Here is a 25,780-nt window from a genome sequence, read left to right on the forward strand (position 1 = left end):
ATAGTGCATCTTACAAGGCTGTGATTCAGAGGACAACTGCCCCCCTCAGTTCTCCCCTGGGCCACAGCATTCCCATTAGCTTGAGCCCTTTGCTTTGCTGCTCTGGTTTGAGTCATGATTTAGATTTACTTTCAATAAAATTTCAATTTCTGTACAAAATTAAATCCTAAACTTGTATCCAAACACAGTTATAACGCTATATTTATGTTTCAGTAACGAGTGTTATCTACGGAATATTTACGTTTCAGTAACGAGTGTTATCTACGAAATATTTACGTTTCAGTAACGAGTGTTATCTGCGAAATCCCTTTATATAACTTTCGTATCAAGTTATGTGTTAATTATTTGTTTTTACTAATTATTTATGTTACGTAACCTAAGTGGTTATATGTATAATTAATTATGTTAAATAAAATTAATTATATTACGTTTGTAATCTAAGTCGTTATATGTATTTATTTAAACGTACAATTTAACTGCTAACGAAGTTCAACTAATGCTATCTAGTACGGTATATCGTATCACAAAGGCGGGAAAATTACGAACGGTTAGCGGAGTTGAAACACGTGGAAACCTTTACCGATACTTTTATGCAATTACAAGGCCGAGTAAAGAATAAGCTATGGATCTCTAAATAATTGCGCTTTGGATCTCTCATGTGCTATATCCGCCACTGCATGCAACTGTTCCTATTCTTAGCTAACACAACCCTAACACAACCCATGTGTTTTCTTGTACCGCACTGACTCCCAGCCTTCTCTGAAATCCCCTGCTTCTTGTTTTCCAGACTGCTGCTCATTTCAATAAAAGCAGTTCAAGAATCACTGTCACCTCTTCCAGCGGCTACTGTTAATCTATTAGTCCATGTATCTCCCCAAGCTAGCAGTTTTCTGACCCACCTAACACTGCCTCGATAGCATTAGCAAATATTCTTGCCCCCTCTCTATTTAAGTGTATCCTATCCCTGTAGAAGCAGTCTCTCCCATTAACAAGCACAGACCAGGCTGAGAAAAATTCTACACCTTGAGCCTTGAACAGTCTCTCCAGGGCCGAATTGATCGACAAAGCTCTCATCTTATACTCCCTCCTATCGTGTCTAGGTAGAATTGCAGACACTTTCAAATTCAACCCTAGTTCACGGCTTTTTTTCAACAGTGACCTGTACTTGTTAAATAATTCCGCTGATCTCCTACTCCTCCTAATATCATTAGTGCCAACGTGTACAACAATATCGTCTTTTGTGCCCTTAAAAGATGATATCTGCTACATCATCAACCTTTGCCCCCGGCAGACATACCCTGGTCCTGTTCCATCAATCTTTTTGCACAATTTGTTTCCTTTCCCTGACGATAGAGTCACCTACAACAACTAGTTCCTTTGGGACCAGCACATTGTGCCTTGGGGGTTGCCACTGTGTTGTGTGATGTCCAAGTGCAAGCTCTGGCATTGATATGGGCAGCCAAGAGCTTGATGGGCCCTCAATTTAAATCCTTCGAGGGCAATCTCTCATATAAGCCCATAACAATGCTGAGTTGGCACCTGATTTCCTCACACTCCTTACATCGCGCACACACACACACACACACACACACACATATCACCATAACCTGATTGCTCCACAAACATCAAGCAAGCAGTGCATTTTAAAAGGCTGTGATTCTGAGGGCAACCGCCCCCCCTCCCCAGTTCTGCCCTGAGCCACAGCACTCCCATTAGCTTGAGCCTTTTGCTTTGCTGCCCTAGTCTGAGTCATGATTTCAATTCAATTTCAATAAAATTCAATTTCAGTACAAAATTAAACCTATATCCCAATGCAGTTATAACACTATATATATATATATATATATATATATATATATATATATATATATATATATATATAGTGTTATAAATAGTGGTAAAAATAAATAGTGTTATAGTGTTATATATAGTGTTAAAAAAAAAAAAATATATATATATATATATATATATTTTTTTTTTCAGTATCGAGTATTATCTCCGAGTTAAGTTATAGAACCTCCATATCAAGTTATGTATTAATTAATAATGTTACGTTTGCAAACTCTAAGTCATTATATGTATTTAGTTAAAAAATTACAATTTAATTGATTGAAGTTTAACTAGATTAATAAATTTTACCGATTAATCGATAATACTATATACTATGCTAAGCTAACACTTGTTACTAGCAGACCGGGCTAGCTGGGTGGGTAAATTGCCTTCCTGGCAACCCCAAAGTTCATGGGTTCGAATCCCGCCTCGGGCTTCGAGCAGAGTAGAAAATGCAAAAACCTTGGGAGGTACAATATGGCGACAGAAGCTGATGCACCAACAACTAACAAAAAAAAAAAACTTGTTACTACTCTTTGACACCATCACATCATCCATCTGTGGCGGTGGATCCGTTTAGCTTCAGCTTGCACCCAGTAGTGGCGTTAATTCTTTGGAGTGACACCAGATGGTACCATTATTTACCTGAACTGTGTGTGACTTTGACCCTCTAAGACAGGAGTTGGCAACCTTTTTTGAGGAAAAAGCCATTTTTGTTATAATTAAAAAAAATAAGAGAATCTGAAGAGCCACACCTCAGCTCAAGCTGGGTGGAGGGTTTTTTTTTTTTTAAGAAACGGAATAGAGTGGGAAGGTGTTTTATTAATAAAAATATATTTTGAAATATTATTTATTAATACTGAAAAAACGTAACAAACATCCGATTAGATATAAATTAGTATTACTTTTGCTTCTGAACTTCTTGAGCAAGTCTCTCAACATCAGGCAGGTATGCCGTAATTTTCATCTTTACATGCTGAAAGGCTTGCATTGTTCAGATGATTTCTTGATTTATTTTTAATATAGTTCATGTTCAGAAATATTTGCCTACAGAAATTCAGCGAATGAAAACTGAGAGAAGTGCACGCCAATATTTTCAAATTTGTATGTGTCCGGTAAGCTACGCCACACATCAAACACAATTTTGCCGTGTATCTTCAACTCATCTATCATCATGCATTTGCATAGAATTGCAAGGGCAGCCTCACCAAATCCTGCATTTTAGTTTTAAGGCATTTTAGTCTTGCACTCCACATGTCCTTCATTTTTAATTCCTCTAACTCCATTTGAAATTGTGCTTCATGTAGGCTAAAAGTTAAAGAGCAATAGCTACATGTTCAAAGAGCCACATGTGGCTCGCAAGCTACAGGTTGCCGACCCCTGCTCTAAGAGGTAGGGCCACTGAAGTGACTTTTGTTTTTGTGATTTTATTATTATTATTATTATTACTATTATTATACTGGTCTCCCAGCATGAGGGACACAGGTCCATCAGGCTGGTAGTCCAGTGTTGTAACCACTGGGCCATTGTGCCCTCATTATTTATTATCATTATTAAATTCTGTACAGGTGCTTCACCCTTGCGAAGCTCAATTTTCTAGATCACAGAAATCTATTGATGATGAAGTAAAAATAATAGCCAGCGTAAGCAGTGTTGAAATATGTCTTTCTGCACCAGTTATTCACACTGTGATTGATGTGATTGGAGAATTCATAGCCAGTATTAAGGTATTAACTTTGTTCTTTTTTTTTTTTTTTTTTGTTTTACATTGAAAATATGTTTATTTCATAATTTTAAATTTATTTTCATTTTAAATTTCTGATTTCATCCACATTATGAAATATATAAATATTAGCCAAATATTACAAAACATGTCTCATAAAAGTGGTTTTCATTATACTTTTCCCAACTCCTTCTTTTCAGTCTGTAATAATAACTAGATTTATTACTGACCATCTCCACTCATCCTCATACACAAAATCCTCCTGTCTCTACCAATAACTACTGAATGCCTCCCCATTACCTCTGGCCATCATTACCACACCCTTTCCCCAAATGCCATTGATAATGTTGAAGCAATGGATAAACAAATCTATTTCCGCAGAAGACTTACCAGCCCCCCATTCTTACAACCTGTAAACCATAACTTCATAAATGATGGTAACAACAACTTAAATTTGGAGATGACTCTGTTGAAAGTTAATGCCCATCCAGGAGGCATTAATTCTTGTCCCTCCACCCTGGAAACAACAAAGATGTCACTCCATCCCCCATATTTCTAATGATTCATTTTATTATAATAACCTTAATAAAATGTAATGGTTCTGCCAGACCCCCCCCCCCCCCAAGAACCCAGGATTTAGTATAGAAACACCTTTAAGGAACTTATACAACAGTAGCAGCAAACCTCTTACCCTTTTAAGTTAATATCCTCTAAAAAGGTTTATTTATTCCAGTACTCAAGAAACCACTGATTTCTGAGATGCTCTCATACCTTGGAACCTCTTTCAAAAACATCAAAAATCTGCAAACAAAAGAAGCACTTACTTCTCTTGTTTGCAGGCTTCCCTTGATTTAATTCATATCCTCTATAAATTTAACAATAACATTCATATGACAAGACCACTACCAGAAAGAATGAACTGTCTCCTACTGAATATGAAGCACTACAGCAATTAAAGAAAGATCTCCATCCTTCACATCAGTAGAATCAATAATACAGAAGGAGCTTTTGCTGTCTGAAGTTATATCTGCCAGCATAGAATCTGTGTGGTGTGAGTTAGTTAGAAAGAAAGGAACAATGGGAGTGAGAGTAATCTGCAGACCAGAAGATTGTGAAGAATATGGCGAGAATCTTTATATGCAGATAGAATGGGCAAGCAAGCATGAATGCCTTATTATGACTTTTATCTGCCCCAGATTGATTGGAATAAGTGAGAGGGAAACTCACAATGGGGAAAAACTTTTATAAATAAACTAGATAATTATTATTTGTACCAGCATGTCAGAGAAAGTCGTAGGGGTGAGAACATTCTAATGGATCACATGGCTTAAAGTACAGGAATAATTGTCAGGAAGTCATCATGCAATTATCGGCTGAAAGATGAAAAAAGACGTTGCAGTAGAAAGGTAAAGGCACAGGTTTCAACTTCTGAAGAGAGGATTTTGACAGTTTAAGGCACTTGGCATTTGTGAACTGGGTGGACTGCTGAGGGATGGCAAATACATTTGAATTATGGAATACTTTTAAAGCAAAAAGCCATGCACTGTTAAGAAAATATTGCAGGAGGAGGATGCTGAAATGGATGACTGCAGAGCTGGCTGGCCAAATAGAGCAGAAAAAGATTGCATCAGAAAGTTATACAGTGATGAAAAGTAATGAAGCCTACAACAGGTACAAGTTAATCTGTAATAGTACTACAAATAAGGTCAGGGAGGCTAAGGCTGCATGAGAAAACATTGGCTTAGAGAACAAAGAATGAGGACAAGGAATTTTTCATATATGTAAGGAAGAAATGATTGGAGAATCTGATTGGACCCTTGTGCAGGGTGTGGGTGTTAGAACAATCCATCAAATGTTGCAGATGAATTAAACAGGTACTTTGCATCTGTCTTTACTGATGAAAGACCCTTTATTCTGAGAAGAGGCTGTGCGAGTGAGTCTGAGCCATATGAAATTAGTGATGTTATAATTACAGATGATTGTTTATTAAAAAAAATTTTGAGCATAAAGGCAAGTAAGGCTCTTGGAGTTGATGGCATATACTGTGTAGTTTTGAGGGAGAGCACGAGAGAGAGAGAGATTATTGAACAATTAAAGTTAATTATGAGGGCATCTTTCGACTCAGGAGAGATTCCTTTGGATTGGAGAACTGCCAATGTATGGAAAATGCATAAAAATGGTTCTAAGAGTGAAGTTGGTAACTATAGACTGGTTAGTCTGACTTCAGTGTTTAGTGGAATTTAGAGACAATTAGATAGATATAGCATTCTGAAGAACATACAACATGACTTTGTTAAGGGTAAATTATGCTTAACTAACTTAGTAGATTATTTTGACACAAGTTACTCATGAGCTGGATTTAGGAAATAATTTCGACATAGTTTATTTGGATTTTAGCTAATCATTTGACTTGGTCCCTCATGAGAGGTTGCTGTGTAAACTTGAACAGATTGGCATTACTGGTAAGTTTCTAAGATGGATTTCTGGGTGGCTGCAAGGTATCTTCAGGCAGTAATATCACTGTTACCAAATGCATATCATAGTTTCTCAAGAACTCATGCACTGCCCTCATTGATGTCAACTGTCGGTCAGCCATGTGGCATAGCCATGCAGAAGACAGAGCAAGATAAACTCATAATGGATAAATTCTGACAGAATTTGTTACAACATATATGGATATCAAGAGATAGAATTTAAAGAAAGCCAATTGGCAACTATTCACAGAAGCCATAGCAGCAGGAAAATGGGCAATCTAGATCACACAACAGTTATAGCCTGGAAGAACATGCACTGGATATGACAAAAATACTAATAAAATTAACTGACCTTTCTGTCCCAAAGAAAAAACTGAGGAAGCAGGTCATCCCCTTGTGTTGCACTGAACTGACTACACTGAGAAAAAGGGTCCACCAGGCAAGGAGACATTTTCAAAGGGCCTGAATGACTTGGCCCAAAAATGAGATTGATACCCTGAGAGAGATAACCTACATGACTCTCAGGAACTCATACACTGCCCTCTAAGACAGATGAAGAAACAATCCTGGCAGCACTTGGTGGAGACTTCTGGAAATGCTAATCCATGGGGAGTTTTGTGCAGAATAATCACCAACAAGCTGCCAAAAGATGTTGAGACCACAATAAGACCAGATGGAACATCAATCCTGTGTTGGGCAGACTCTGCCAACAATATACTATTAGGGGTAGTGAACCTATGGCACACGTGCCCTAAGGGCCATGCATACAAATTTTTTGTGCATGCAGGACTGAAGAGAGTCTCAAAAAAACCTCAAACAACCTTGAAGAATTCACCTTGAGTCGTGACCTGCACAAGCCCATTCTTCTGCCGGGCATGTAGTGACATTACACCATTCCGTAAATAGCTGTATTCATGCAGTGATGTGTTTCTGAACTAGCCTGCACTTCAACTGATGTTCTTTACAAATTTCTTTACAGATTTTCTTAACTGATGTTCTTTACAGATTTCGGCTCACATTTAAATGACTTGAACATCAAATTACAGGGCTCTGGTAAGACCCTTGATGTTATGTTCAATAACATAAAGGCATTTGAAATTAAACTGGGAGTTTTGAAATGCAATGTACAGTGGCAATTATAAATATTTCCCATACCTAAAAAGATACATCACTGATCTTGAAACTAATAAGAAAACAGACCGTCAGAGCCTTCAAATGCTATGTCTGAACATCATTGAGTCAACTATTGAACAGTTTTCTTGAAGATTTGTCAAGTTCAGAGAATTGGAAGAAACTGCAAAATTCATTAAGTTTCCAGAAAGTGTAAAACTAGCTGAACTGAACCTGAAAATGTTTCAGTGGATTGACCTGGATGATGTTGAGATGCAATTGATTGATTTTCAGAGCAGCTCAATTTGAAGGCAAAAATTTATCGATCTCAGAGCTGATTTAGAGAATATTGAAAGGAAATGATTAGTGATGGGATTAGCAAAGAAAACTGCAAAAATTGAGTTATTAAAAGTTTGGAATTCCATTCCTGAAACTTTTGTCTGTTTAAAAAATCTGGCAACAGCATTACTAATAATTTTTGCAGAACATATTCTTGTGAGTTGTTCTCAGTGATGAACTTTGTTAAGTCTATTCATAGGAGTAGTCTCACGGATGAAACTAGTGCTGCATGCATAGCTCTAAAAGTTACAAAGTATAAGCCTGATGTAAAGTATCTGTCATCAATGGTGCAGCAACAGAAGTCTCACTGATGTTTTATAGTTATAATATAAAAGTTACATTTTTGTTATGAAGGATTTTATTTTAATAGCTTTATTAAAGCATCTTTGAAATTCGCTTTTGAATGAATGAATGAATGAATCTTAATTATGCTTTTGTCAAGTAAAACATGTATGAGAAAAATAACGATACAGTACTTTTCAAAATTACGAGCAGCATGCGAGTGTAGTTTTTTTAAAAGTTTTAACCAATTTTGGCATGCACCCTTAAAAAGGTTTGCTACCCCTGTACTAGATAATATAATCCAGACTAAGACTTGAGATTATTCCTCTACTCAGAGTGTAATAATTAAGGAAAATACTGAATATGAAAATGCCAACATGGAACATTTATTCACATCAGAAGAACTGCAAACTGCTCCACTCAAAACTGAGAATAATAAATGTCCTGTGCATGACCTCCTAGAGGCAGAAATTATTAAAAAATTTGCAGAAATAGCACCAGAAAATCTCATAGAACTATATAACCATTGTTTAATAGAAGGCAAATTCCCTATGATATGGAAAATACCGGTACATAGTTGATACTTAAGAATCCTGAATTAGAACCAAAGCCATACAGCCCAATAGCTCTTCTCCCTATACTAGGAAAGATATATGAAAGAATGATATACAAGATATCTACCTATTACAGTGAAGCAGGCAACTATTCAGACAATCAGTATGGATTTAAGCAGGGTAACTCTATGGAAGATGCCATGCTCCACCTTCTGACTACAGTACCAAACATTTTGGTACTGTAGAAAAATACATATTGACCATATTCATTGACTTTTCTGGGCCATAGGTTTCACTCTGGTGACATAGCATCCTTAGGAGGTTCTGCCAGATGAATGCCCACAAAAATGCTATCAGGTAATTAAAGACTACCTCACGTAGCCGAGTGGGTAGGAGCGGGAGTGCAGTAGCACATGCTCTTTGAGTAGACCTGGATTCAAGCCCCTGACTGCTGAATACGGTCGATCTGCCAACCTGCACTGGACCAGCGTGGCAGATTATGGTCCATTTCCCTCAGCATGAATTGTTGAGGAGGCTTCCATCCTGCAGTGGGTTGTAATGGCTGCACTTTACTTTTTTTTTTTTACCTCACTGACGGAAGTGTCTTGGTTTGCACAAGGTACCAGGAGTTGACACACGATGTGACAAAAGGATGCCCACAGGGCTCGGTCCTTGGCCCGTTTCTTCTGGACAATTGCTGGCCTTGGATCTGGGCCCAGTGGACAGACTAGCCTTTGTGGATGATTTGATTCTCCTAATGTAGTAAAAGAAAACACCAGAGTGGTAGTAGAGCGAAGATCCAATGCCACCATCATGCAACTTCAGGAGTGGGCTCAAATACATATGCTTAGGATATCTCCTGACAAAACAAAATCAATTCTTTTGAAAAGAAATTTAAACATTAGGAGACCCCCACAAATAAAAATTAATAGAAGAACAATCAAAATGGTAACAGAATTAAAATACCCAGGGGTCGTTTTCAATTCAAAATTACCTTTCTAACCCCACATAATTTATTTGGCAAAAAAAGTGAGAAATTATGCAGGCATGATTGCCAGGAGCAACAGAGTGGACTGGGGGCTCAAAAGGAGGACCCTGGCAGTCATTTACTGAGCAGTGTTCTGACCTGTAATCACCTATGGAGCCAGAGCTTGGTTATCCCCCACAGCCATAGTCAGGTTCAGGAACAAATTAGAAACTACTCAGAGAACAATCCTTAATAGCATCAAGGCTGAAAGGAAAAAGTTGCCCAAAAACTCCAAGAGTTATGGTAAAATAATTGGGAGCAGGAAACCCGAGGTGCTGTCACCAAAAGGTTTCTGCCACAGGTAGCAATAGTCAGTCCAAAGCCACAAAAGTGGTTTGCCCCTGAATTATATCTACTTATATTCTGACAGACCACGACTCCCTAAAGGCAAAATTTATTTCCTTGACTAATGAACCATATTGTACATGCAGCGAGAATGAGGACTGGGCACACATTCTATATGAATGCATAAGAATACAATTAATAGCAGAAATAGGCCCCTCCCAAGGGGAGAAGGCTTTTGCAAACTATTCTCAAATAATCTTTGATATAAGAAAGAATCTGCAGAGACAGCCAAACAATAATCAGTAGTTAATGTTGCCCATATCTCCCACCATCCAGATGATGAATCTTAATCTGACAGGGTAGTTGCAACTGACACCCTGCACAGATACCCAGAATTGACATCTACTGGATTGGTAACTGGGCCTCTCCCCCCCCAAGGTCACCCTGCCTAGGTGAGAGCCTGGCAGGAGGTCGGAGGACATCCACAGAAACTAGTCACCACTGGGGGAAGGGGAAGAAGTACATGCAGCCAAGGAGGCAACTCAGCCTAAAAATGATAATAAGCTGAGATACCTGGGGGTGCAGTGCAGTGAGAGAGAGAGAGAGAGAGAGAGAGAGAGAGAGAGAGAGAGAGATGAATGAATGGAATGAATGAGAGAAAGTGACTGAATGACTGGATGAGAGTAGAATGTGAGTAGTTTGAATGACTTGGGTGCTCAATGAGTGTGACAGGGTGTAAATCTATGGAGTAATAAAGATTATGATAAACAGCAGTGAATGAGAGTTATGGTGAATCAGAGGGACGCAGTATGGTAGCGAAATTGAATGGCTGGTGTTACGGTAAATGGGAATAACTGATGTGAGTGATTGGGACTGGTTAAAAGAACACACACACACACACACATTATTCATTTTAATGATATACTTAGTATGGTTATATTCATTAATAAGTTATAAGTGTTATTGGTATTAGTTTAGTTTTATTCGTATAACTCTAACATACTCTCATAATAACATTCAGGCTTAATGTCCAAGTTTGCAAATGATACTATGGTTGGCAGCATTGTTAATGATAGTAATGACAGTATTCTATTGCAACAGTATCTAGAAAAGTTAGCATTAGCATTAGTAGAGGCATACGATGCAAGAAAGCAAGCTTATATAGCATCAACCAAAAAAAAAAACCTTCCCATATCACCCATCCATTCCCTCCAAAAGTTTGTCTAGTTCAACCTTGAATTTATTTAAGCTGTCAAGTTCCACAATGACAGATGGAAGTTTCTTCCAGAAATCAACTACCTGCTGGCTAAAGGCAAATTTCTGCACATCTATTCGACAACTGTCTTTCCTCAATTTGAATTTATGTTCACTCAGGTGGTGAATCTGAGCAAGAGGAAGAATCTAAGCACCATTCAGCTTGATCAAACCATTCAAGGCCTTATACGCCTCAATCTGATCACCTCACTGGTGCCTAGTCTCCGGACACTGCAATTTGCAACACTTAAGCCTTTCTTGCTAACCCTTTGTTCCATTCACAAATCTCGTTGCCCTTCTCTGTATTTCTAGCAGCTCCATGTGTTTCCTAAAATGAAGCCTCTGGACCATTGCCTTATACAAGAGTATAATAATCACCTCCTTATCCCTGTTAGTAAAATTCCTGTTTTTTCAGGTACAAGATCCCATTAGATACTCTTGCAGCCTGTCTGCACTACTCATAAAACTTTATATCTGATTGCACAAGTACTCCAGGTTTTTTCATTCTCCACTACCCGAGTGTATTACCATACAGTTGGTATGTTACTCTGGGGTTACTTCTACCCATATGCAGCACTTTGCATTTGTCAATGTTAAACTACAAGTGTGACTTGTCAGCCCACTGCTCAACTTTTGTAGATCCTGTTGCAGTAGCATACCATCCTTATTGTCTTTAACAACCCTATCAACCTTCCTATCATCTACAAACTTGGACATTGAGCCTGATATACCTTCATCAATATCATTGATAAATACGGAAAACAACAATGGGCCCAACGTGCACCCCTGGCAAACTCCACTAATAGCATTTGTCCACGAAGAGCAGTGTCCATTGATTACCACTCTCTGTCTTCTCCCACTCAACCATCCCTTTATCCATAGCAGCAACTTGCCCATAATGCAATACTTCTCCAACTTGTACAGTAGTTTTCAATGTGCAACAGTATTAAAAGCTTTCCTAAAATCCAAGTAAATGATATCAAAATTAGTTTTTGTGTCCAGTCCCTTTGTGACCATATCATAGTATCCAATCAAATTGGTAAAAGAAAACTTGCCCTTAACAAATCCACTATGTCTGAACTATAACTGCAGTCTTGTCTAGATGATACTGCAGTGCTTCTTTAACCAGTGACTACATTCTTTTTTCCTTTTTGAAAACGAAATGCACTAGGCATAATCCTTATGAGTTTTGGTAATTAACTATATAGTATCGGTGTAAATACACCATAGTTAATCCATAAACTCGAGATACTTATGTAGCGTAGAGGGCATCGTTTTAATTGTATCTCATATTATGGTTGCCTTCACAATGAGATAGCTGCTATTGCATTACTTCAAATAAATAACGCTTCTCTAGTAGAGAAGACTACTGTTATTTATTTTCAGCGGTACCACCACCCAGACGATCGTTTGGAAGCTATTGGGTTTCATCATCAGTGGGCGGGCAGGTACCCAGGTAATAGAACAAGCCATCTCAGTTGCGAAGTTATATCCACAATATGAGAGATGCCAAAAGGGTGTGGTAGTAATGTATTTTTAAAACGAAATGCACTAAGCATAATCCTTATGGGTTTTGGTAATTAACTATATAGTATCGGTGTAAATACACCATAGTTAACCCATAAACTTGAGCTATCTCGTTGTGAAGGCAACCACAATATGAGATACAATTGAAATGATGCCCTCTATGCTACGTAGTTCAAGTATTTGTTGGTTGTGTTGTTTATTTGGCTAAGAGGCCAAATAAACAACACAGCCAACATAATCCACACTAACACTGCATGAACACACACTAACCTTCACAAATCTGGCCTTTACAGAGTATGTAATCATCATATTGCTAGTTGAGGAAAACCCCTGGAGCCACATTACAATTAACACTAAACACTATGTTGTAAACATTTCCAGAATTCCGGGTCAAATTAAAATCACAGGGATTGAGGTTTATATTAGATTTACACCGATACTATATAGTTAATTACCAAAACCCATAAGGATTATGCCTAGTGCATTTCGTTTTCAAAATACATTACTACCACACCCTTTTGGCATTTCTCATATTGTGGATATAACTTCGCAACTGTGATGGCTTGTTCTATTACCTGGGTACCTGCCTGCCCACTGATGATGAAGCCCAATAGCTTCGAAACAATCATCTGGGTGGTGGTACCGCTGAAAATAAATAACAGTAGTCTTCTGTACTAGAGAAGCATTATTTATTTGAAGTAATGCAATAGCAGCAATCTCATTGTGAAGGCAACCATAATATGAGATACAATTAAAACGATGCTCTCTTACATACGTAGCTCAGGTTTATGGGTTAACTATGGTGTATTTACACCGATACTATATAATTATTTTTCCTGGAACAGAAGTTAAACTAACAGGTCTGTAATTACTCATGTCACTTTTTATCCCCCCCCATTGTGAATTGGGGATGCATTTGCACATCTCCAGTCTGTGGAGATCTCTTCTGGGTCCAAGGGTGCCCTCCTAATCATGGCTAAGGGCCTACTTACTTCCTTTTCTGCCTCCTTTAATATAACTGGATAGATCCTATCCAACCCAGGTGCCTTCCTTTTGTTGAACTTCAACAATTTCTCCTCCACTTTGCTCTCAGTTATTACAAAATCATCTGGCTCACTGCCAGAATTTAATATACCTCTAGCTTTCCCCTTCCTGAATAACTCCTCATGTGTAAATGAAGATGCAAAATACTAATTTAGTTTGTTAGCTACCTGAGCAGGATCATCAACAATCGAACCATCAATATCGAATGGACCAATCTGATTCATCCCCTTCCTTCTAGAGTTTACATAATTAAAGAAGTGTTTGCTGAAGGAATTTTACTAGTAGGTAAAAGGAGGTGATTATCCCTTTCTATAAGGCAATGGTCAGGCCATGCGTTGAGTTCAGCATACAGGTCTCGAGACATCATTTTAGGAAGGATATAGAGTTGCTAGAATGAGTACAGTGAAGGGTGACGATAACGAAGGAGCCCTCTTATCAAGAAAGGCTCAAATTCTGCAAACTGCAGTGTCTGTAGACTAGGCACCTGAAATCTGATCTGATTCAGGTGTATAAGGCCTTGAATGGTTTGAGCAGGCTCAATGCTGATGGGAATCTTTCTCTTGCACAGATTACAAACATGAGGGGGTATAAATTCAAATTGAGGAAAGACAGTTGCTAAAATTTGAAGAAATTTGCATTTAGTCAGTGATTGCTGGAACAAACTTCCTCTGTCGTTGTGGAAGTTGATAGCTTAAATAAATTCAAGGAAGAATTAGACAAAGTTTGGGAGCAAATGGATGAGTGAAATGGGAGGGCTTTTTTTTTTTTTTTTTTGGCTGATGCTGTATAAGCTTGCTTTCTTGCTTCATATAACTCTACTAATGCTAATATCCACATCCACTGCATACACCTGCCTGGTTTCTAAGTAATGCAGCTGGGCTACATCTCAGCTAAAGAATAATTGTAACTGAGGTTCCCAGGAATGCAGTGCAGAAAGAAAGAAACTGAGTGTGTGAAACAAATGCTGAATGAATGAACAGAAGTATGTCTGTGTGTGTGTGTGGGTATGAAAGAATACGCATTTATACGTTTGTAATAATATTGATGTCATTTATCTAATTATTAATCTTTATGTTAATCTGTATTCTATGTATACGCTTATTTTAAGTTAAACTACACTACATACCATTGCATCCCACCCCCCCAAATGGTGCATGAAAGAAGATGAATGCATGGAAAAAAATAATAAAAACATATAATCCAAATAATCCAAAAAAAAAAAAAAAATTAAAAGGAAAATGTAAGAAAAATCATAAAACATGAATGAAAGTTGAGTGATAAATTGTGTCCCCCCCCCATTACTGGAGAGACTGATGGTCGGAACTATTATGTCCCCATGCCATCGAAGCAGACACCAAGCCATGGCTCTTTAGCTGGTGTTTCCAAAGTTCACTTTTTTTTTTTTTTTTTTTTTTCTCCCTGCCTGTAGCCTTGGCTACCTCAGGGTTCCTCCTGCCAGTGCTTCACACACCCTATTAGCCGGCCCACCTCCTCATGGCACTGGATGGTAAACTAGAGGTTTTTGTGTCAAAACACAAGGCTAAGAGGTGAAATAAACAACACAACCAACATAACCCACACTAACACTGCATGAACACACACTAACCTACACAAATCTGGCCTTTACAGAGTATGTAATCATCATATAAAGCTAGTTGAGGAAAACCCCTGGAGCCACATTAACACTATACATTAACACTATACATTAACACTATACACATTAACACTATACACTATGTTGTAAACATTTGCAGAATTGCAGGTGAAATTAAAATTTCATATTGAGATTTATATTAGTTTGTAGGAAGTTTTCTTTTAGCCAGCGAGTCATTGATAGCTGGAAGAAGTTGCCCTCACAGGTAGTCGAAGCTGATTTTTTGAATATATTCAAATGTCAACTGGATGCTTACCTATGTGAGGAGGTAAGCATATAATTTTTGTTTTCTTGTCCACTTGGTTGGGTTTTTTTTTTTGCCAGTGCAGCAAAAGCCTGTGGCTTCCTTTAACTATATGGTGAATACTATTACTATCAATAAAAGCAATCACTTTATAATATTGGGCAGTGAACTATACAACAAAAAACTTTATGAATTCTCACTGATCCATTTCCATATGATTCCCTCAGTGAAGACCCTCCCAAAATGGTTAAAGGAAAACATAGTACTTCTGGCAAAATCAGCAATGGTAGACATCAACCAGAGTACAACTTATTCAAATGGTTGGAGAGGGGATCCCCTGCCATACCCCACTTCATTTAGGTATACTTCAGACTATATTAACAGTGTGAAGTATTAGTCAAGTACAATTTCAAAGTTAGGTAATTACAATTTCAGAATGATGATATACTACTTATCCCTGATGTTGAATCTGTTTTCACTAGCATTTCCTTCCCTGAAACCCTCATCAATTTCCTCATCAACAAAATAGAGCAAACAATTTCAACCAACTTTCCTCACTTCCTTAAACTAATGGTAAAGGTTATCATAGTGTTATCATCCAGGTCTCTTTTACCTTTAGCTTATAAAAATGTATCATTTATAAAAAATCACTGCAAGAATTAATATGGAAATTGGGAGTGGTGCACATATTTAGTAGGCCAGTTTAGTCAGCATCTCATAAATTTTCTGTTTTGTAAGAATATTAATTTTATTTAAAGATTAAATGCACAAGGCATAATTCCATATGGGTTTAAATTAATTATTATTATTATTATTTCGTATGGCAAAATGAGGATACATTTGTAACAGACAAAATTAAAAAATATAAATAAATTACAATAAGTCTAAAAACAATATTTACAGAGAAAATTATAAATAACATTTTGATGAATTAAAATGTAATGTCCAGTTTATTCAGCCAGTTGATAGCATCGTCAGTAACACTGTGTAGATCTTGAATGGGTCCTTCAAATCTCCTCTTTGGGCACTCCTAGATGACATGCTGGATAGTCTGAGGCACATTGTCACAGTCACAGAATGGGTTTTCAGTTTTTCCCCACTTGTGCAACCAGAACTTGCATCTTCCATGACTTGTTCGGATTCTATTCAGGGATGTCCATTCCTTTCTTGGTAAGTTGAAAGGAGGTACAGCTCTGCATGGCTCATTGACTAAACCCAGGTGGTTGGGGTTTGAAGTGGTCCATTCTTCACGCCAGATTTGATCAGCATTAAAATGTGACTTAATAAGTTTCTCACCTAGCTTCCATGGGGGGTTCCTGGATTTCAATCTCTCTGGCTTCTGCGGTTTGCAGTCCTGATGTATGGGCAATTGAGGATTTCTGTGACATTTTTGCCATTCTTTCAGCAAAGCTGTTTCCCTTCTTATATGAGGGGGATGGATGTTAGATAACACTGGTAACCATTTTAAAGGTGTCGATTTAATGGTGCCTGATATTATCCTCATTGTATCATTCAGTTGGGTATCAACTTTTACAGTGTGTGCGCTATTAAGCCATATGGGACAGCAGTATTCTGCAACTTAATTAATTAATTATATAATTAATTAATTAATTATATAATATCAGTGTAGATACACCATAGTTAACCCATAAAATTAAACTATGTACGTAGTGTAAAGGCATCATTTTTAATTCTATCTCATATTGTGGCTGCTTTCACAATGAGATATCAGGTATTGCAATATTTCAAATAAGTAACGCTTCTCTAGTAGAGAAAACTACTGTTACTTATTTTCAGTTGGCACCACAACTCAGACAGCACCATTTCAAGGCTTGTTAGCCTATCATCGGTGGGTGGGCAGGTACCCTGGTAATACAAACATACCATCACAGTTGCGAAGTTAATTCCACAATATGAGAGATGCCAAATGGTGATACAACAGAATGATAAGTGTTACTTATTCGAAGTGCTGCAATACCTGGTATCTCGTTGTGAAGGTAGCCACAATATGAGATATAATTAAAAGAGTGCCATTACACTATGTATATAGTTTAATTTTTATGGCTTAAATATAGTTTTGTATCTCTTCAGACAATAACAAATAGTATACATTGTAGAGATTGTAGAAGATGAGGCACAGGTCAGAATAATTGGAATTTCAAAAAGATTTTCACAGGGACATCATTCACAATTATGCTATTAAATAAGTTGGCAAGCAAATTTCAAGAAAAGGGAACTGCCTGAAATCTGAATGAAAGAAATATTGGTCATTCAGCAAATGACCAATATTTCTTTCATTCAGATTTCATTCAGAGATAAAGTAAGTAAGCTTTATTTATCAAGTTAATAGATTATCTGAAGTAGTCCCAAAAAAAACAATCAACTCAGAATTTGTTGGTATACAGAAGAACAGTTAAGAATGGTCCTACACATTGACTTTCACTTTTTTCTGTACAGAAATGAACAACCCCTTCAAGCATTAATTGATGTAGACTAACTAATGAAGATGAATGGAATTTTGTGAAACAATACCTGAAATATGACAGTGGTACATTGTCTCTGAATGAAGAACTCTTCACTGGTGAATGTCAAGAAGGCCAGACTAATGTCCAGACTAAAGACCAATAGATTGACAATAGCCACTGGCAGAGGTGAAAGAGATTCTTGCACTGCTTCTATTAGAATGAGCAGAAGCCTGAAAAACAAGATGCATGGTATTTCGGAGACTGCTGGGAGCCATTGCGGTACAAGTAAACACATGGGTTGTGTTAGGGTAGCTAAGAATAGAAACAGGTGCAGGTATACTTGTGTGTACACCAATGCTAGGAGTTTAGTAAATAAATTTGATGAATTTGAGGTATTGCTCAAAATATCAAAGGCAGATATTGTTGGGATATCAGAGACGTGGTGTCACACAGATATAAGGGATGCAGAACTGCAATTTGGGGAGTACAACGTCTACAGAAAGGATAGACAGGATAGGAAGGGGGGAGCGGTTATGCTATTAGTTAAGAAACACATTAAAACCAAGGAAGTGAAACCAGTCGATATCGCTGGACAGTGCAGTGTTGAGTCAGTTTGGTGTGACATAAGCATAGGGAAATCAAAATTGAGAGTAGGAGTGTGCTATAGGCCTAATGACTCTGATGAGTATAATAAGATATTGTACAGGGAAATAGAGTGGGCCAGTAAATCAGAGAGTCTTATAATGGGAGATTTTAATTTCCCAGATATTGACTGGAATTTGGGGGCTGGTTACTCACGCACTAGCAGGGCTTTTGTGGATTTATTGGATGATTGTTTTCTACATCAGAATGTTCGGGAGGCAACTAGAGGGAGTAATACTCTTGATTTGATTATCAGCAGTGATTCTTCATGCATTAAGAATCTGCAGATAAATGAACCACTAGGTGGCAGTGATCACAGTGTGCTGAAGTGGGAGTTACTGAAAGAGGTAACTACCATTAGGGGTAAAGGGAAGGGTTATTGCTTCCGTAAAGGCGACTACGATGGACTGAGACAGTATTTAAATTCTATACAGTGGGACCAACTGATGATGTTACCAACAGCAAATTCAAAATGGGAAGCATTCAAAGAACTTATCTTGGAAGCTACTAGGCTTTACATACCAACTAAGAAATATTGTTCAAGGTTTAGACCAAAATGGATGTCAGATGAACTAATGAGGCATATGGCAGAGAAGAAAAATGCATGGGATACTTACAAATTAACACATGACACAGAAGCCTATGATAGATACAAGTTGATATGCAACCAAGTTACAAAGGAGGTTAGGCAGGTGAAGGCAGATTACGAGAAATCCTTGGAAAGGGATGCAAAGAAAAACAGCAAAGAGTTCTTTACTTATGTAAACTCTAGAAGGAAGGGGATGAATCAGATTGGTCCACTTGATATTGATGGGTCAACTGTTGATGATCCTGCTCAGGTAGCTAACAAACTAAATGAATATTTTGCATCGACATTCACACATGAGGAGTTATTCAGCAAAGGGAATGCCAGAGGTGTATTCAACTCTAGCAGTAAGCTACAGAATCTTGAAATAACTGGGAGTAAAGTGGAGGAGAAACTGTTGAAGATAAACACAAGAAAGGCACCCGGGGTGGATGGGATCTATCCAGTTATATTAAAGGAGGCAGCAAAGGAAGTAAGCAAACCCTTAGCCATAATTATGAGAGCTTCCTTGGACTCAGGGGAGGTACCCATAGACTGGAAATGTGCAAATGTGACCCCAATTCACAAAGGAGGATCAAAGGCTGACACAAGTAATTATAGACCTGTGAGCTTAACTTCTGTTCCAGGAAAATTAATGGAGGCACTGGTTAAAGAAGCACTGCAGGATCATTTAGACAAGACTTCAGTTATAGCTCAGACACAGCATGGTTTTGTTAAGGGGAAGTCTTGCCTGACCAACTTGATTGGATACTATGATGCAGTCACAAAAGAACTGGATGCAGGGAATAACTTTGATATTATATACTTGGATCTTAGAAAGGCTTTTGATACTGTTGCACATGGAAGACTGCTACACAAATTGGAGCAGTGTGACATTGGAGGCAAATTGCTGCTATGGATAAAGGGGTGGTTGAGGGGGAGAAGACAGAGACTGGTAATTAATGGACACTGCCCATCGTGGACGAATGTTATTAGTGGAGTCCCTCAGGGCTCAGTGTTGGGTCCATTATTGTTTTCTGTATTTATAAATGATATTGATGATGGTATATCAAGCTTAATGTCCAAGTTTGCAGACGATACAAAGGTTGGCAGGGTTGTCAAGGACACTACTGACACTATGCTGCTGCAACAGGATCTGGAAAGGTTGAGCAAATGGGCTGAGAGGTGGCAAATGAAGTTTAACATTGACAAATGTAAAGTACTACACATGGGAAACAGCAACCCCAGAGCAACTATCAACTCTGTGGTACTACACTGACAGTGGTAGAGAATGAAAGGGACCTGGGGGTGGTTGTGCAGGCAGATATGAAGTTCTCTGAGCAGTGCAGACGGGCTGCAAGAGTAGCTCATGGAGTATTGTCAATGATATACAGGAATTTTTCCAGCAGGGATAAGGAGGTGATTATTCCATTGTATAAGGCAATGGTCAGGCCACACCTAGAGTACTGTATACAGGTCTGGAGGCCTCATTTCAAGAAGGATATAGAGCTGCTGGAACGAGTACAGAGAAGGGCAACAAGATTAGTGAATGGAAAAAAGGGGTGCTCTTATGAAGAAAGGCTAAGTTTTGCAAATTACAGTGTCTGGAGACTAGGCACCAGCGAGGTGATCTGATAGAGGTGTATAAAGCCTTGAATGGTTTAAGCATACTCAATGCTGATGGGATTCTTCCTCTAGCTCAGAAAAATCACCTGAGAGGGCATAAATTCAAATTGAGGAAAGACAGATGTAGGATAGACATGCGGAACTTTGCCTTTAGCCAGTGGGTGGTTGGTTGGTGGAACAGACTTCCATCCCTTGTGGTGGAGGTTGATAGCCTAAATAAGTTTAAGGCTCAGCTGGACAGGTATTTTGAACGAACAGAGGGGTGAAGTGGAAGTGGGTTTTTTTTTTTTTTTTTTTTTGGCTGATGCTGCATAAGCTTGCTTTCTTGCATCAAATGCCTCTACTAATGCTAATGCTAATGTCACTTCATGAGACTAATGTCATATCATGCAGAACCTTAGAAAAGATAATTGCATATATGAAAATTTTCAGACAGTTAAGAAAAGAAATAGAGGTCAATTTGAATGTGTGCCTGTCTTTAAAAATAGTTCAGAGCTGTACCTCTATTTGTATTGCTTCTCTTCATACGGAGCCATTCCAAGGTGATGTCAAATAGGTCACCTGGGCAGGCACGTGCCTGGTAGGAACAGAAAAATGAAATATATGATGTTAATTTTAGCATTAGCATTAGAAGAGGCATATGATGCAAGAAAGCAAGCTTATGTAGCAAAAAAAAAAAAAAAAAACCATTCCCATTTCACCCCTCCATTTGTTCAAAATACCTGTCCAGCTGAGTCTTAAATTTATTTAGGCTATCAACTTCCACAACAAGGGATGGAAGTCTGTTCTACCAACAAACTACCTGCTGGCTAAAGGCAAATTTCCACACATCTCTCCTACATCTGTCTTTCCTCAATTTGGATTTATGCCCTCTCAGGTGATTATTCTGAGCAAGAGGAAGAATCCCATCGGCATTGAGCATGCTTAAACCATTCAAGGCTTTATACACCTCTATCAGATCACCAGTGCCTAGTTTTCAGACACTGTAATTTGCAAAATTTCAGCCTTTCTTTGTAAGAGCAACCCTTTGTTCCATTCACTAATCTTGTTGCCCTTCTCTATACTTGTTCCAGCAGCTTTACATCCTTCTTGAAATGAGGCCTCCAGACCTGTATACAGTACTCAAGGTGTGGATTGACCATTCTCTTATGCAAGGGAATAATCACCTCCTTATACCTGCTGGAAAAATTCCTGTATATATCATTGACAAGACACCATGATCTACTCTTGCAGCCCATCTGCACTGCTCAGAGAACTTCATATCTGCCTGCACAATTCCCCAGGTTCCTTTCATTCTCTACACTTTCAGTGTAGTATCACAGAGTGAATACATTGCTCTGGGGTTACTGTTTCCCATATGTAATACTTTACATTTGTCAATGTTAAACTTCATTTGCCACCTCTCAGCCCATCTGCTCAACCTTTCCAGATCCGTTGCAGCAGCATAGTGTCAGTAGTGTCCTTAACAACCCTGCCAACCTTTCTATCATCTGCAAACTTGGACATTAAGCTTGATATATCATCATCAATATCATTTATAAATACAGAAAACAATAATGGACCCAGTACTAAACCCTGAGGGATTCCACTAATAACATTAGTCCATGATGAACAGTATTCATTGATTACCACTCTCTGTCTGCTTCCCCTCAACCATCCCTTTATCCATAGCAGCAATTTGCCTCCAGTGCCACACTGCTCTAATTTGTGCAGCAGTATTGCATGTGCAACAGTATCAAAAGCCTTTCTAAGATCCAAATATATAATATCAAAGTTATTCCCCGCATCCAGTTCTTTTGTGACTGTTCCGCATCCAGTTCATAGTATCCAATCAAATTGGGCAGGCAAGACTTTCCCTTAACAAAACCATACTGTGTCCGAGCTATAACTGAAGTCTTGTCTAGATGATCCTGCAGTGCGTCTTTAATTGCCTCCATTAATTTTCCTGGAACAGAAGTTAAACTCACAGGTCTATAATTACTTGTGTCAGCCTTTGATCCTCCTTTGTGAATTGGGGTCACATTTGCACATCTCCAGTCCTTGGGTACCTCCCCTGAGTCCAAAGAAGCTCTCATAATTATGGCTAAGGGTTTGCTTACTTCCTTTGCTGCCTCCTTTGATATAACTGGATAGATCTCATCCACCCAAGGTGCCTTTCTTGTGTTTATATTCAACAATTTCTGCTCCACTTTCCTCTCAGTTACAAAATCATCTAGCTCACTGCCAGAATTTACTTCACCTCTGGCATTCCCCTTCCTGAATAACTCCTCATGTGGAATGTAGATGCAAAATACTCATTTTGCCACCTGAGCAGGATCCTCAACTGCTGAACCATCAATATCCAGTGGACCAATCTGATTCATCCCTTTCCTTCTAGAGTTTACATAAGTAAAGAACTCTTTTCTGTTTTTCTTTGCATCCTTTGCCAAGGATTTCTCATAATCTGCCTTTGCCTGCCTAATCTCCTTTGTGACTTGGTGACAGACCAGCTTATATCTATCATAGGCTTCCATGTCACCCATTAATTTATATGTATCCCATGCATTTTTCTTCTCTGCCATATGTCTCATTAGTTCATCTGACACCCATTTTGGGCTAAACCTTGAAAAATATTTCTTAGTTGGTATGTAAAGCCTAGTAGCTTCCAAGATAAGTTCTTTGAATTCTTCCCATTTTGAATTTGCTGTTGGTAACATCATCAGTTGGTCCCACTTTATACAATTTAAATACTCTCTCAGACCATCGTAGTCGCCTCTGCGAAAGGAAAAACCCTTCCCTTTACCCCTAATGGTAGTTACCTCTTTGAGTAAATCCCACTTCAGCACCTGTCATTAGGTGCTGAAGTGGGATTTAGTCAAAGTCATTAGGCAGTGATCACAGTATGCTGAAGAATCACTACTGATAATCAGATCAAGACTAGTACTCCCTCTAGTTGCCTCCTGAACATGCTGATGTAGAAAACAATCATCCAATAAATCCACAAAAGCCTTGCTAGTGTTTGAGTGACCAACCCACAAATTCTAGTCAATATCTGGGAAATTAAAATCCCCCGTTATACGACTCCCTGATTTACTGGCCCACTCTATTTCCCTGTACAGTTTCTTATTATACTCTTCAGAGTCATTAGGCCTATAGCACACTCCTATTCTCAATTTTGATCTCCCAATGCTTATGTCACACTAAACTGACTCGACACTGAACTGTCCAGCGATGTCAACTGGCTTCACTTCCTTGGATTTTATGTGTTTCTTAACTAATAGCATAACCCCTCCTCCCTTCCTATCCTGTCTATCCTTTCTGTACTCATTGTACTCCCCAAATTCCAGTTCTGCATTCCTTATATCTGTGTGACATTACGTCCCTGGTATCACAACAATATCTGCCTTTGATGTTTTGAGCAATACCTCAAATTCATCAAATTTATTTACCAAACTCCTAGCATTAGTGTGCACGTAAGTATACATGCACCTGTTCTTATTTTTAGCTACCCTAACACAACCCATGTGCTTACTTGTACCGCAATGGCTCCCAGCAGTCTCTGAAATATTCTGCATCTTGTTTTCCAGGCTGCTGCTCATTCCAATAGAATTGTAGAGATTTAAATTGTAGAGGATGCAGTATTAAATTGTAGGGGATGCCTCTGACACTAAAGTAGCTAGCAGCCCTCTTTATAATAAATGCTATTTAATATATATAATATTAAGTACTGTACCTTCAACTGTAATGAAGGTACTGGCTTTTAAATATGATGCATTTGTATGTGCCACAGTGCATTTAATTATAGATTTGTTGTTTTTTGATTTTAAATTCTTGCATGCAGTTTAGATTAATAATATTTGCTCCATTTGTATATAAATTGTTTTTTTTAGGAAGGAACATCTAAAGAAACATCTGAATTTCGGTACATGTTCAAAGAAATAGAAGATTTATGGTCACCAAAAAAGGTCACTCCAAATAAATGGATTATGAGGACAGGTAAAACTTTCATAGGTAGTTATATATTTAAATAAAAGTTAAAAAGACAAGTGGGACTGGAGGATGGGGGAAAGAAAGAAAGAGAGCGAGAGAGAGAGAGCAGTATTGCATTATATGCAATAATGTGATACTGCTCTTTAATAATATATATTACGTATACTGCAATACTGCTCTTTAATAATACTGCTCTCTCTCTCTCTCTCTCTCTCTCTCTCTCTCTCTCTATATATATATATATATATATATATATATATATATATATATATATATATATATATATATATATATATACAAAGAGACAAACGAGACAAAGAGTTTTGGGGATAAGGAATTCTTCACATATATAAATGAAAAGAAGCAAAGGACAAACCAGATAAGAGTCTTATGTAATGGACGTTGGATAGTATTAGTTACCCCAGCTGAAGTTGCTGATGAACTCAACAGTTACTTTGCATCAATATTTACAGAAGAAAAACTCTTTATGTCAAAGAGAAATTATGGGAGTGAAGTCAAAAGATATGTAATTAATGATATTGAAATTTCAGGTGATTATTTAAGGAAAAAAAGTTTCATGTCTACAGGCCAGTAAGGCTCCTGGCATTGATGGCATATACCCTATAGGTGGCAAGTGAGTGCATTGAACCATTGAGGCTAATTATGAGTGCATCACTGGATGTGGGAGTGTTTCTGTTGGATTAAAAAAATTCTGGTGTATCTCCAATACATAAGGGCTGTTCTGAGGGTGAAGTGGGAAATTACTGACCGGTCCATCTAACTTCAGTAGTAGGGAAAATCATGGAGGCAATGATCAAGGGTGCAATGAATGATCTAAATGAAATATCTAAATGATCCTGAATTCCACCCTTGGGACCAAGGATAGAATTCAGGATCATTTAGATAGAAATGGAATTCTGAAGGATACTTTGCATGGTTTTGTAAGGGGAAAATCATGTTTAACTAATCGGTTAGCTTTTTTGACAGGGTCACTCAAGAGCTGGATTTAGGGAATAATTTCAAATCGTTTATTTGGATTTCAGCAAAGCTTTTGACTCAGTCCCACATGTGTGGTTACTTTATAAGCTGGAACAGGTTGTGGAATCACAGGGAAAATCCTTAGATAGATAGCACAATGGCTTCAGGGCAGGTGGCAGAGGGTTCTG

At 38.1% G+C, this 25,780-nt stretch overlaps 1 protein-coding gene across 1 annotated transcript in view; it reads left to right on the forward strand.

Moving 5' to 3' along the window:
- Nucleotides 1–25,780, forward strand: part of LOC150088255 (intermembrane lipid transfer protein VPS13A-like) — a 3,009,916-nt gene that overhangs the window by 1,419,199 nt on the left and 1,564,937 nt on the right. The window contains exons 38-39 of the mRNA XM_090370087.1: nt 3,399–3,557; nt 24,515–24,620. Of these exons, the coding sequence (XP_090226213.1) occupies nt 3,399–3,557; nt 24,515–24,620 (265 nt within the window). The remainder of the gene's footprint in view (nt 1–3,398; nt 3,558–24,514; nt 24,621–25,780) is intronic.

Source organism: Mastigoproctus giganteus, chromosome 3 (assembly GCF_048544385.1).
Source record: "Mastigoproctus giganteus isolate SK-2022 chromosome 3, ASM4854438v1, whole genome shotgun sequence".
NCBI lineage: Eukaryota > Metazoa > Arthropoda > Arachnida > Uropygi > Thelyphonidae > Mastigoproctus > Mastigoproctus giganteus.